Source organism: Alligator mississippiensis, chromosome 4 (genome assembly GCF_030867095.1).
Source record: "Alligator mississippiensis isolate rAllMis1 chromosome 4, rAllMis1, whole genome shotgun sequence".
NCBI lineage: Eukaryota > Metazoa > Chordata > Crocodylia > Alligatoridae > Alligator > Alligator mississippiensis.
Genome location: NC_081827.1, coordinates 247,593,602 through 247,607,632, shown reverse-complemented (window position 1 = coordinate 247,607,632; position 14,031 = coordinate 247,593,602). Strand labels below are relative to the sequence as shown.

Here is a 14,031-nt window from a genome sequence, read left to right as displayed (position 1 = left end):
ACATCTCTACGGTTCAGGAGTCAGGCCTTCAGTCCCATTTTCATTAAACACAATGGCAAGATATCTCCCATTGTCTTCAATGTAAGCAAGGCCTTGCCTTTTATTGGTATCTGTATGTAGTAGCAGGAAGAAAAGAAATCTATATTTCTCCTTACCTTTACATATTTTGTGTTTAAATCTTGAAACTCTCCCACTTTCCTATTCTCAAGTAGACGGATTTCATAAGACTGACCTAGAGTTTAAGGAAACATTTCCAAGGTGTTTAACATGTTGTAGCAATGAGAGAGAGTCATGCTGGCATTTATGTTGCTAATAAAGTATTAGACTGATCACGGAAAGCTCATTCTTGGCAACGTAAGCTTGTTTGTCCCACTAATGAGTAGGCCTTAAAGCCAGGCAGATGTGAGGGGAGGGTAGTCTCATGGTTAGGGCGCTTGGGCTCGCGATGAATAGATCTGGGTTCATCTTCCAGCTCTTCCACAGACTTCCTGATGACTTTGGGAAAGGCACTTCATCTTCCCGTGCCTTCGTTCACCTATGTAACATGGGAGCAAATAGCACTTCCTTGGTCTCGTCTATTTAGTCTAATCGTTCGTATTGGGGCCCGTCCCTCCTGAACAGCTAACACAACGGGGCCTCTTCGTTCTACTACGGTGTGAGCGGGGATAGTTTGGGTCTGATCTTGCACCCCATCCACTTCAACAGGAGTCACGAGGACTTGAATGTGGCCTTCTGACATACAGCTCTTGGTTCTGACACTCATCCTGCAGGACCAGCAATGGACCCTGCAACTTATACAGCAATGCCTTGTTATCCCCAGGAGGGATGCAGCCAAAGCAATTGTTTCCGCATGCATTAAAGAACTGCCAGCGCATCCACAGTGGCAGCATATAGGACTGAGATACAGAAATTACAGTGAACCTAAGATACCAGAACCTGGACCTGCAATGAACCTTTTGCATGCAACCCATCTGCACCGAACCAGTGCCTGGAACAAAGGCAGGGCAGTGTCAATACAGTAAGAGGAGGAAGTAGATACCCAATATAGCCAGTTTTTCCAGTTTATCTTGCCATCCCCTTTTGCTGAAGAATGCAGCTGAAAGTGGAACAAGGCAGGCCCTCAAATGGCGATCGCTGCTGATTTTCCAGCTTAACCTGTGTTACCCTCCAAAGGAAAAAAAAACAAACCCCTACAAACAGATGCATCTCCCTCAAAGCAGCTGTCACTCATCGGCGGGAAAAAATGCTACATGTCTGGATTTGAATCCGGGAAAAGCAGACACGAGATAACAGGTATAGTATTTGAGCAGAGAGCCTTGAGACTCGTGGCTGTTCCAGCTAGCATTGTGCAAAGGGGCAACATCAAAACATCACAGGAGCTCGGGGTAATGAAGCTTGTTCTACCGGCCAAATAGAAAGACTGGCCATGTCCTAGCCCCAGCGTTTGCACCAGACACCTAAGGCTGACAGTGAAGACCCATAAGCAGGATACAACCCTGGCATCCAGCAAGTGTCTAGAAGTGGGGAAAAAAGGTACCAAATAAAGATATAAGTGGCATAAAGTGTTCCCAAATCGTACCGTATTTACTTAAATCCAAGACATGGTTTCTTCCCTCCCAACCAGCACAAGGGTGCACCTTCGTGGGGCAGGTGGCACCTGTGCTCCACCTTTGGCCCCAGACCCAAGCTGGAGCCAAGCTGCCACTTGCTCTGGGCTGCAATGGCTTATTTAGCAGGGAAGGGGGAGCGCCAGGGGGGAGAAAGCTTGCAGCCTCCCCCACTACCTCCTCCTCCTCTCCCCTACACGTCCCCCCACCCTGCCTTCTGCTTTGGCTCGGGTACTTCCACCACCAACCCTGCCCAGCCAGGAGTTTCCACTGCTTTTCCTGGCTGGGCAGGGCAGGGCCATACTGCTGCTGACATCGCTCAATGGGAGTAAAGTTGCAGCAGAAAATAAGTGGGGGGGAAGGCAGGCAGAGGCAGGGAGGAAGGGGAAGGGGGCCAAATGCAGGAGGGAGCAGGGAGTGGGGGGAGACAGCTGCCCACTGCCCATTGCCCTGGAGGAGCAGAGCTGCTTCAGAAGAAAAAAAGGGGAAAGGGACTGGCACAGGAAGGGGCAAGAGCAAGGGGCAGGGATCTAGACCCTCATCCTCCCCGCCATTGCTTTCCCCACCACATCAGTGGGGTTGGGGGGAAGGGACATTTAAGACACCCTATCACTAATTAGATTCTATACATGAAAAGTTATAAGACATTTATAAATTTTCCATGTACAGAAGCTAATTAGCGGAAGGTTGCCTTAAAATTGAAGTGGGCTTGGATGTGGGTAAATATGGTATGTGCACCTTTTAGTAGGTGTGAGCCAAAAGCACCTGGTTTACTTTCAATAGAAACTCGGTCTCGCCACAAGAGCACAGGAGGCAGGCTATGGGGCGCCTGGCCTTTGTACTAAGGAAGATTAGCGTGTTCAGCGAGTTTAAGAGTTCCCCGAAAACCAGTGGAGAGCTAGATACCTTTTATAGGAGTCCGGGCAGAAATGCAAAACACACACGCTTGACTTTAAGTAACAGAAACTCCACTGACTTCCACGTTAAGCATGCGTTTAACTGGTTTGTGGGATTAGGACCTTTCCTGTCCTCCTTGTTCAACACACCTCAAATTCTCTCCATACAAAAACACCTCCCTCCTCCACGCCCAGGTTCATTTCCAGACGCATTTAAGTAATCTACCAGAAGACGAGGGGGAGAGATGGCAAATGGGAAGGAAAATGCGCAAAGGCCATCTTCCTATTAATACACACGCTATGGGAGATCACAAGAAGCCCAGCACGAACTGCCCAGCAAGTGCCAATGCCAAACCTGCAAGGGCACTTTCTACTGTAATTCACACCGTCATTGAAACCATCGTGCAAGACCAAGCAGGAAATGCACTTCACCCAAACACCTGGAAGCAGCCAATTCGGGGTGTTTCTACTCCCATTTGCAGACTGAAACACTGAAATAGAAAGGTGAAGGGATTTGACCAAATCCATGCATAGGGAGTGAGTGGCAGAGTCAGGTTGAGCACCCAGGACTTTCCAGAGCAGAGTCATTAAAAATGAGGGCTGAAGGGACCTCAGGAGGGCACATCTTTTCCAACCCCCTGCTCAAAGCAGCACCATCCCCAACTAGATCATCCCAGCCAAGGCTTTGTCAAGCAGGGTCTTAAAAATCTCCAAGGATTGAAACTCCACTACCTCTCTGGGTGACCTGTTTCAGTGCCTCCCCACCCTCCTAGTGAGAAAAGTTCTTCCTAATATCTAACCCAAACTTCCCTTGCTGCAACTTAAGACCATTGCTCCTTGTTCTGTTATCAAATGCTCAGAGCCCCATAAAAACACTTGACACTTACTTAAGTGAGCCGTAGAGGCTCTCATCAGCCTCTACTGTGTTGGCCTTGTTTGAACTAACCTAACCCGCCCATTATCAGCTTCCATAAGAGAAAAACTTAAGTGGGCCCTGTTCCCTCCAAGCCATCTGAATATACCAGAACTTTGTACCACAAGCTTTATCGCCTATCATCCCAGTCTGGTTACCAAACACTGGCCTGAACTTGAAGATCCCCTAAAATCGAAATGATTCTGTACAGATCCAGACTAAAACAAGGAGAAAACAGACATTCTCTCCACGTGTAAATCCTTTCCCCACAAAGGCCTGCCATGTTAATATTAGTTGAAACCCAAGGGAAAATGCTTTGTGCAAAAACAAAGGGGTTATCAGACTTGAATATCCAAAACCCATCATTCAAAAAGACTTTCCCACAGTAGCTGGTTGGGTTTCAGGCTCTAGACGCTCTACACAATTCCTCCGCAGAATACTTGTCAGATAAGAACGCGGCCCGTTGAGTTTCACAAATGTTTCTATGGCACGTGCCATACTTCACATGCTTCCTAAATGTCCTTATGGAACAATTCCCTGCCGCCCCACCCTCGTCGGAAAGCAGGTCTTACATAATCTTGACTACAGGCAAGGTTAGCATTCCTCCACACTCGCCACAATTGGCCTTGATGCTGCGACAGGGCGACTCATTCAGATGTGCCATCAAATCCTCTCCCTCCGATTCGCTGCAAAAACTTTCCCTTTGTGTTGCAATTAAGGAAGATCTGCATTAGACTTAGTAATTAGGGGTTCAAGTCTCTTCTCAGTTATGCAAATCTTTTATGTAAATCATAGGCAAAGTATGACAGCAGTAACGGCCTTAGGGGAAGGCAAACCAGGCGACCGCCCGGGGCCCCCCCATAAGAGACAAGAGCCCCCGTGTAAGATTTGAAAATCATAACCTGGGGGAGTCTCTGATTTTCTTCAGGCATTGTGATGAGCAGCCCAATTTTATTTGCAGATGCCCACCAAGTGTCAAAGTGTAATTTGAACCCTGGATTCATTAGTCCATGGTCAATGCTACCCTATTATTCCCTGCTATGGATAGAAAAGATCAGACAGGGCTCAGGCACTTTTTACTACTCTTGTTCAGACCAGCTTTAAGGAAGGTTAGAGGATGCCTGGGGAAACGGGGATGCCCGCTGCAGTTCCCATTATTCCTACCAATGATACCGCTGCATCAGTGAGGGTATTACAATTACCCATTGATTATTGTGGATGTGGCAAGAGTTATTGCTGTGGAAATACTGGATCACAAGTATTGTTTTATAGACTAGGAATGAAACCTGGCCCCGACTGAAACCAATGCCTACGTCACCGGTGACTTCAGTGAGAGCCAGGACTTCACCCAAAATCCGAGGTAATCCCAGAGCCATATGAAGTCACTCAAGAATCAAATGGGCACAGATTTACAGCTTTCTGTGCGTGCTACACCAACCCCTCTGCTACAGATATGAAAAAAACTCAGTTAAGAAACACGGGGGAACAAAATACTGCACTCCAATTCCTAGAACAGACAGAGATCCAGGCTAGTCCTGCCACTGAACCCATCCTACGGTGAGCTGACTTTTGCATATGAGCACCTCCAGAAGCATAGGAAAGAGTTTTCCTTTAACTGAAGCTATTCATCCATGATCCCTAGGATTACAGACAGGCCCAGAACCATGTAAATACCCCGGAGAAGTGCATGCAAGGCCTGACTACCTAGATCAATGACTGCAAGACCTGCAATGACTGCAAGACCTGACTACCTAGCTGGGATCATCTAAACCCAGCACTCTTTCCTGCTTATGCAGGGGGTCGGACTCGATGATCTATTGAGGTCCCTTCCGACCCTAACATCTATGAATCTATGAATCAAGGCCCCCTGCTAAAATACCTCGGCCGTGTGTTCCCATTGTGGATGAGAACAGATGGACCATCTGGTCCCCCATTTACATTTATGAGGAAAGACTAAAATAAATAAGGTTATTTAGTCCAGAGAAGAGAAGACTGAGGGGTGATTTGATGACAGTCTTCAAATACCTGAAGGATGGTTACAGAGTGGATGGAGATGGCCTTTTCTCTGTGGGCGTAGGAGACCGGACTAGAAGCAATGGCCTCCAGCTGCACCAGAAGAAATTTAGTTGGAAAGTTCCTCCTCATCTCCAACCTACGAGGGAGGTCAAGCATTGGACCAGCTACCTAGAGAGACAGTGGACTCTCCATCCTTGGAAGTTTAAGAACAGGTTGGACAAACACTTGGCTGGGATGGTTTAGTCGGGGATGATCCTGCCTTGAGCAGACTAGATGATTTTGTGAGGTCTCTTCCAGCCCTGCTTTCCTATGATCCTACAAGTGGTCAACTTCAGCCAGGCTTTGCCTTGACCTGCAGAGCTCCCAAGAGGAAGAACACCAAGGGCCACATAGGACCCTTGTGGAAGTAGAAACACTGCAGTTACCCCAGGCATGCCCTGCAGTCCCCATCTTCACCAGATTATCCAGTCTTTCTCAGAGCAGATCTAAACCCCAGTGTGAAGGAAAAGTGCTCGCTGAATCTTCTCCACACCCATGCTCAAGGCATTTGTATTGCTGGTGGGACTGCACCAGTGTTGACAGCAATGAGCCCAAATGTTCCCATTTTAGAAGGCTTTCCAAGCACACACAAGAACATCTGTTTGGCAGGGTGTTAAAAAGGGTGAACAGTAGGGTTTCCACAGTCTTGGACAGCTGGTAGAGAGCTTACTGGTCTTATCTGAAAAATGTATTCATGCTGACAGAACTGTGTTGCAACACTGGGCATCTATTGGAGCACAATGCCCTTTATAAAACACTATTGAATGAATTAAGGAAATATTTTTGCAAGCAAGCTTCTCATATTTATGCCCAAAATGAAAGAGATGGTTCCATCTCTAAATTTCATCCAAGGCTTCTCTTATGGAGACCCCCCTCTAATCCCTGCCGCCTTCATAGAGCAACGCTATCCAGGTACCAAGGTATTCCTAAAGAGACAATTTGGCTCTCCAGTTCACTAAAGGTTTCACTGGGAAGAGGTTATGTTGTCACTTACCATTTGAAGAGGGCAGTCCCAGAATAGCAGGTACTCACGGAAGTCCAGGAGTGAGCAAGGAGTTCATGCCACGTTGCTCAAGAAACAAGACTAGGCCAGGACAAAGTGAAGTGCTTGGATTCACTATGTTCCTAACTTGTACTTCATGAAACAATTCCACCCATCTCCCAGACAGAGAGATGTACAGGCTGCTCACCAAGTAACTTCTGTCATCTTTGGCAATTAATGCAGGAAATAACAGTTGCTATGTTTGGGATGAAAGAACTGAAAGCCAGACATTCGCTAAAAAGTCACTTCTATTACATTTCCACCACTGGGATTGGGTCACATCTGCTGGACACATTTCTAGATTTAAAAAGAGCTGCTGTTCTTACAGTATTCAAGGTTATCTAAGGTTCAAATACTCAACTATTTATCGAATTAGAAATCCTGCTTTAGTTATCAGTTTGGCTTTGCTACTTGCATAATCTTTTCTTTTTTTTTTAAATCTAAAACATTAATATGTAAAGCTGATTTCTGGTTAGGACTCTGGTGTCCCAGAGAGTAGCATCCAGCCATATAAGAAAGCCAGCTCAGCTAGCTAGACTCCCAATTCAAAGGCCAGTTTACACTGGACAAAATGAGCACCGAGTCAATGGAAGCCAGACCAAAAAAAACCCCAAAACCCACACATACACACACACAAATACATAGCATACTGTCTTCTTTAATGCAGATCCAAACACCATGGAGGGACCCAGATAGAAGACTGGATGATTAAGCAATGCCACGAACCGATACAAATCCATTTAGCAGAAGAAGGATATCCAAAGATGTGGCACTGATAACGGCAAAAAAATGTGGCCAGCTGAAGGCGACTGGGGGGGGGGGGGGGGGGGGTGAGCAGACGTGGAAGGAAGAGAAAGGCTATTTTCCTCCAAAATCCAAGAATGCATAAGGAAGAGCAGCGTATGTCACCATTCAAAAAGAATCAGATCATTGTTTTTGATCAGATCAGCAAAGAAAGAGCTAGAGGAAGTGATAAGGATCAGGCCAGTCATGCATACTTCATCCATCTGTTCTGGTTGACAAGCACAAGGTCCAAGCCTGGTCCCTGCACACAGCTTGAGAAACATCCTGCAGAACGACGTGCGGAGGCTAAGAAGGAGACAGAATAACTCTTCCCCTGGCCACATGTGGCTTTGGCAGCTGCCATGGTTGCCCGTTACAGCTGCAGGGCTCAATAAGCTCAGCTATGGAGTGCAATGTGGGATGCTAGGAAGCCACTAGCCCACTATGGGCCACCCTCAAACCACCCTCTATATCAATGATTCTCAACCAGGGCCACCAGGGCACCCTGGTGTGCCTTGAGGTCCTTCCAAGGGTACCGCGCAAAGCTCACACTGTTGCGTGTACAAACATGATTCACACAATAAACCCCGAGATTTCAAATAGGAACCCAGTGCCTTAAAAGCATTTTGAACAGTTGAAAATGAGTCTTTCTGAGTTCTGTGCAACAAAAGAACTGCTCCAGTATTTTTCAGTCGCCAAAAAAAAGGTGCGAAGAGAGCTGGTGTTTTCTGAGGGATGTTTCAAGTCTAACAAGGTGCATCTTGAGCCAAATGAAGAGTGCCTTGAGTCTAAAGATGTTGAGAGCCACTGCTCTCTACCATCAGAAGCCCTTTCAGGAAATAACTTACGATTGCAGGAGTCCGCTTTGCCTTCCCGTCTCACTGAAGCCATGCATACTCACTTCTCTTCAGGAGACTTCCATAGTCTTAGATTCATAGACACCAGGGCTGGAAGGGACCTCATGAGATCGAGTCCAGCCCCCTGCCCCAGGGGCAGGAAGCCACTTGGGGTCAGATGACCCCAGCAAGATAACCATCCAAACGCTTCTTGAACGTGTCCAGAGTAGGTGCTTGCACCAGTTCTGGGGGGAGTCTATTCCAGACTCTGGAGACTCAGACAGTAAAGAAGTTTTTCCTTATCCCCAGTCTAAAACGGTCTTCCAGCAGTTTGTAACCGTTAGACCTCGTCTTCCCTTGGGTTGCTTTGGTGAACAGACGGTCTCTCAGATCCTGCTGCACACCCCTGATGTCCTTATAGGCTGCCACCAGAGCAGGCTGCCTGTTCTCTTGACCTCTAATCATGCGTGCGGCTCTCCTCTGGACTCTCTCAAGCTTCTCCACGTCCTTCCTAAAGCGTGGAGCCCAGAACCGGACACAGTACTCCACCTGCGGCCTCACCAAGGCTGAATAATGTGGGAGGATAACATCCTGGGTCTTGTTTGAGATGCATCAGTAGGTGCAAGGCAGGGCTTTATTTGCTTTGCCGACTGTGGTATCGCATGGGTGGCTCATACTCATCTTGTAGTCAGTCACGACCCCAAGTCCCTTTTGATCGTGGTGCTAGCATTGCCGAGGCTATAGGCACAATATGGGTTCTTTCTCCCGAGGTGGAGCACCTTGTGCGTCTCGATGTTCAAAGTCATCAGGTTTTGATCCACCCACTTACAAGCCTGTCCAAGTCGGCCTGAATCCCCAGCCTATCCTCTAATGTGACCACGCTTCCCCATAATTTGGTGTCATCTGCAAATTTAGCCAGATTGCTTCTGATGCCCAAATCCAGGTCGTTTATGAATATGTTAAAGAGTACTGGCCTGAGTACTGAACCCTGAGGGATGCCAATGGCCACCATGCATCCTTACCTGAAGCAGAGGTTTTGGTTTATAGTGTTTCTACCCTGCCTCCAGTGACAATCGAAACAGTGGGGTTGCAGGAACCAAACAGAGGTCAGCTCAATTAATATAGGTACTTTGTGTCCGTCTCCTCGTTCTACACCTCTGTCCCCTCTGGCATTTCTCCTTCTCCACCTCTTGGTCCTATCCCTCTTTCCATCTCTTGCCTCCTGAATGCTTAAGACATACTCAAGAGCGCGACGCATTGGAGGGAAGGCCCAGCACTTATTTACTGTGCCAGCACCCCGCTCAATCCAAGTCTGCAAACCATTTATTTCAATCAAAATGGACACGCCGAGACATTCAGCAGTCCTAAACTGGCATTCTCCCCCTTGCACTGTGCAGCACACATCTTTTATTGGTATTTAATTCCTTCAAGAGATCTTCAGTTTTGAACTAAGAGAATGTAACGAGCCAAGAGATTCCAAGTCACATCTCAGCTTACTCAGTTCAGTCATGGCTAAGGACAGACATTACACATAAACTGGCTTAAGTGATCAGAAACTATTTAAACCTGTAACAGAACAGAAGCTTAGTACACATAAACCAGTTTCAAAATGACTGAAACTGGTTTAAGATAAACCTGGCTGACTGTGGTATTAGGCTTAACTGATTTGGGTCAAACTGGTTTATGGAACATCTGTCCCAGACCCCTTCTAGTTTAAGTTAAATCAGAGTCCCCCAGTATCCCAGCATGCTTTGCAGCCCTGGCCTGGGCTGTGCCATCTGCTCCAGAGAGCAGGGCTGGTCCCACCCCTCTACTTCCTAGCTGGAGCAGTGAGGGCTAGCCGACAAGGGGGCAGGGGCAGGGCCAAGCCCAGCTGTGGATGCAGCTCAGTCTGCAGGGGGAAGGGGGGAAACTGCCCCCTCCATGGATAACTCTGGTTGGGGTCTGGGGCCAGGGCGGGGGGGTTAAACACCCCTTCCCCTACTCAAACTTATTGCTGGCTGCAGCTGTGCACTACAAATCCCAGAGGCACCTGGAAGCAGGAAGAGGAATAGATGAGCAACCCTGCAGAATCCTGCTGCAGTGAGTCTGGACTGCAAATCCCAGAGACCTTGGGGGCAACAGGAAGAGGAAGTGAGCACACCACCAGAGAGCCATGCTCTAGCACCCCCTGGCTTCTGGCCTGAACCACTGCAGGCATGTGGCTCATTTCCTGAATCAAAGGTAAATGTCTGTTCACTTCTGTTTCAATTTGATCTGTGCAGTTTAGACTAACCTGCGAACAGTGAATTGATTCAGCCCTGGGCTTTTTGACTGTCTGTATCTAACCATGCAGTTCATTTCAGTCTTCTGTGTCCCTCATACATGTTGACTAAACATCCCGCCCACTCCGAGCCATCTTTCCAGTGGCTTTATCTGAGCATTGCTTGTACTAAGGATTCCACTAGCGTGGGAGAGCAGCTCTGCTCTATCTGCTTTCTGAGGAATAATTTCTGTGTCTAGTCTTGTACAAACAGGAATCTAACATGTCTCAGGTGATTCAAATACATCTTGATTACATCTGCAGTACCTCTGACTGTCCAGATCAGAATGTGCGATCACACAGGGACTGACTCTTGCTGGTTTTCTGCTGACATCATCCATGCAGAGTTACACAACATCCTCACCACCAGTTTGGACACTTGGATTTTTCCCCCCCACTTCTATCATGGTTTCGCATCTGGTTGGGCTTCACAAGACAACTAAGGACAGTCAAGGAGCTGCACTACACCTTTGAATTGAGTTTGGTTCTTAAAATCAGCCATGGACTTCTTACACGACTCTGAGCAGGTCACTTCAGCTAGGGACAAATATTACACATAAACCAATTTAAGTGATCAGAAACTGGTTTAAACCTATAACAGAACAGATGTTCAGTGCACATAAACCAGTTTGAAAATGGCTGAAACCGGTCTGAAATAAACCTGGTTGAATATAGTATCAGACTTAACTGATATGAGTTAAACGGTTTATGCAATGTCTGTCCCAGACCCCTTGCTGGTTTCATAGTTGGTCGGGTCGGAAGGGACCCGAGCAGATCATCGAGTCTGACCCCCTGCCATGGCAGGAAAAAGTACTGGGGACAAACGACCCCAGCAAGGTGTTCATCCAACCTCCTCTTAAAGACCCCCAGGGTAGGAGCCAGCACCACTTCTCTTGGAAGTTGGTTCCAGGTCCTAGCCGCCCTGACAGTGAAGTAGTGCCTCCTGATATCTAGTCTGAATCTACCCTCTGCCAGCTTGTGACCGGTATTTCTTGTCACTCCTGGGAGTGCTCAGGGGAACAGGGACTCCCCCAATGCCTGCTGGTCCCCTCTAACTAGTTTGTAACAGGCCACCAGATCCCCCCTCAGCCTTCTCTTGTGGAGGCTGAACAGGTTCAGGTCCCGTAGCCACTCCTCGTAGGGCCTGCCCTGCTGCCCCCTGATCATGAGGTTGGCCCTCCTCTGGACCCTCTCCATGTTGTCCACATCCCTCCTGAAGTGTGGCGCCCAGAACTGGACACAATACTCCAACTGCGGCCTGACCAGTGCCGCATAGAGGGGGAGGATCACCTCCTTGGACCTGCTTGAGATGCATCTGTGGATGCATGACAAGGTGCGGTTGGCCTTCCTGACCGCATCCGCACACTGTCGGCCCATGTTCATTTTGGCATCAATAATGACTCCAAGATCCTTTTCTGCCTCTGCGCTGACCAGAAGGGAGTTCCCCAGCCTGTAGGTCTGCTGCTGGTTCTTCCTCCCCAGGTGCAGCACCTTGCACTTGTCAGTGTTGAAACCCATCCTGTTCTCATCTGCCCACCCCTGTAACCTGTCTAGGTCCGATTCCAGCCTATTCCTCCCTTCCAGCATGCCCACATCCCCTCACATCTTAGTGTGGTCTGTGAATTTGAACAGGGTGCTTTTTACCCCCTCATCCAAGTTGCTGATGAAGATGTTGAACAGCACGGGCCCGAGGACCAAGCCCTGGGGGACCCCACTGCCCACATCCCTCCAGGTCAAAAATGACCCATCCACCACCACTCTCTGGGTGCGGCCCTCCAGCCAGGTTTAAGTTAAATCAGAGTCCCCCAGCATCCTGGCATGCTCTCTGGGCTGGGCAGGGCTCTCTGCTCCATAGCAGGGTTGGCCCCTCCCCCCTGCTCCCTGGCTGCAGCTCTGGCACAGACTGCAGGTGTCTGCCTGCTCCCCCCCTCCCCGTCCCCTGTGCCTTACAGACACTGCTCAGCATTAGCTAACAGACCATGTGGTAGCTACGGTCCAATGTCCTGTCCCGCACAGCTCAGCTCTGTGGAAGAGAAGGGAGGGTTACTCTAGCTCCCCCCAGCTTGTAGTCTGAGCCACTTCAGGCATGTGCCTGCATTTCTGGGATGTCTTTATGGATGCCAACTGATTTAGCCTAGCCAGGTTAGACTAACCTGCAAAGATTGAATCAATTTAGGCTCAGGGTTTTTAAATGTCTGTCCCTAGCCTTCATGTGTTTCTCACCTAGTTCTCCATCTGTTAATTGGGGAAAACATCTCCTTTCTTCCAAATCTGCACCTTATCTTCTTAGATAAACCCACCTGAAGTTGGTGGAGTCTAAGTTTACATAAGAACTTTCAGTTTTTCTCTTCTGGGACCTTTATTAATTACTGCAAAGCAATAATGAGATCTAACAGAAAGGCAGGTCTGACAGTAGGACCTGTGCATGCAGTTCAGATGAACTTGGGTCAATAGGACCTGCACTGAAGATGCCAACCCTTTTAATGGCCTCTTTTGAGGATATAATTGGGCAGAAGCTTGTTGTGTTTAGAGTTCACAAATGTACTCATCCTCAGACACAGCCACTCACATTAAATTGAACAATAAGCCATGATGTATTAACAACCCAACCAGATGTAAAATATAATGTTAAGTGTTACCACAATGGAAAAAAAGAAAAAGAAAAAAAGATTGCCAGGTTGATATTTCTAATCATGCAAAGGACAGGTGCAAAGCATGACAGTTAGCAATGACACAATCTTTATCTTGCCTCATCAAGCTGGGGCCTGAAATTAAAGGACCCTTGAGGTCTCTTCTGACTCTCTGATTCAAACAGTTCATCTTAACCCTGCCCTGGAAATATTTCTGTAGCCAGGACCTTTCATTCAATCCTTGCTTTCTCTCTTCAAGTACCATCAATTGAGCATGCCAGTCAGTACGGTGTGTGTTGGGGGAAGAGACTGTTTAGATCAACTGTCCACTCAACATTGACCAATGTCCTTAGCTCAGTCCACACAAAGCATGGGCAACCCATGGGACACAAGTACGGTGGCAGAGCAAAGGGCACCCCCACTGATGAACTAGTAGCAGTCTCGTTTCAGAACACAACCAACCTAAAATAAAAGCAGGAAAGAGTGTTAGGTAAAGACCCACTCCCAAGAAAGGGGAAATTCTCAACAACATTTACACAGATCAGCCTTTGCCTATCCAAAAAGACATCAGAAGAACAGCCTTGTTCTGCCAAAACTAACAATATCTCCATAACGATGTCTTTTCTACCTAGAAAAAGCTTCTCAAGACAATCCAAGGTAGGAAGCCAACTGGTACAGAGATATTACCCCACCCCTCCCAGATTGATAGGTAAAATGATTAAGAAACCAAAGACAGAAGTAGCATAGGAAAAAAAAACCCTGAATTCCTGGACATTTAAAAAAAAAAAAAAAAAAAAATCAGGTCTGGACTGTAGATCAAGTAACAAAGGTTGGTGGCATGTTCTAAAAACCTCAGCTTGTCACCCAAGACAATTCAGTGCTGCACTCTACACTCAAGGGTCCCAATTTCAATGTCATGCACACCAATATAATTCCACCAGATCAAATCACGTGCACTGATTTACAG

General features: G+C 47.6%; 1 protein-coding gene across 1 annotated transcript in view; it reads right to left on the bottom strand.

The window, feature by feature from the left end:
• TFCP2L1 (transcription factor CP2 like 1) overlaps nucleotides 1-14,031 on the bottom strand; it is a 50,107-nt gene that overhangs the window by 24,045 nt on the left and 12,031 nt on the right. Inside the window, exon 3 of the mRNA XM_059727487.1 lies at nucleotides 156-232. Coding sequence (XP_059583470.1) covers nucleotides 156-232 — 77 coding nt within the window. The remainder of the gene's footprint in view (nucleotides 1-155; nucleotides 233-14,031) is intronic.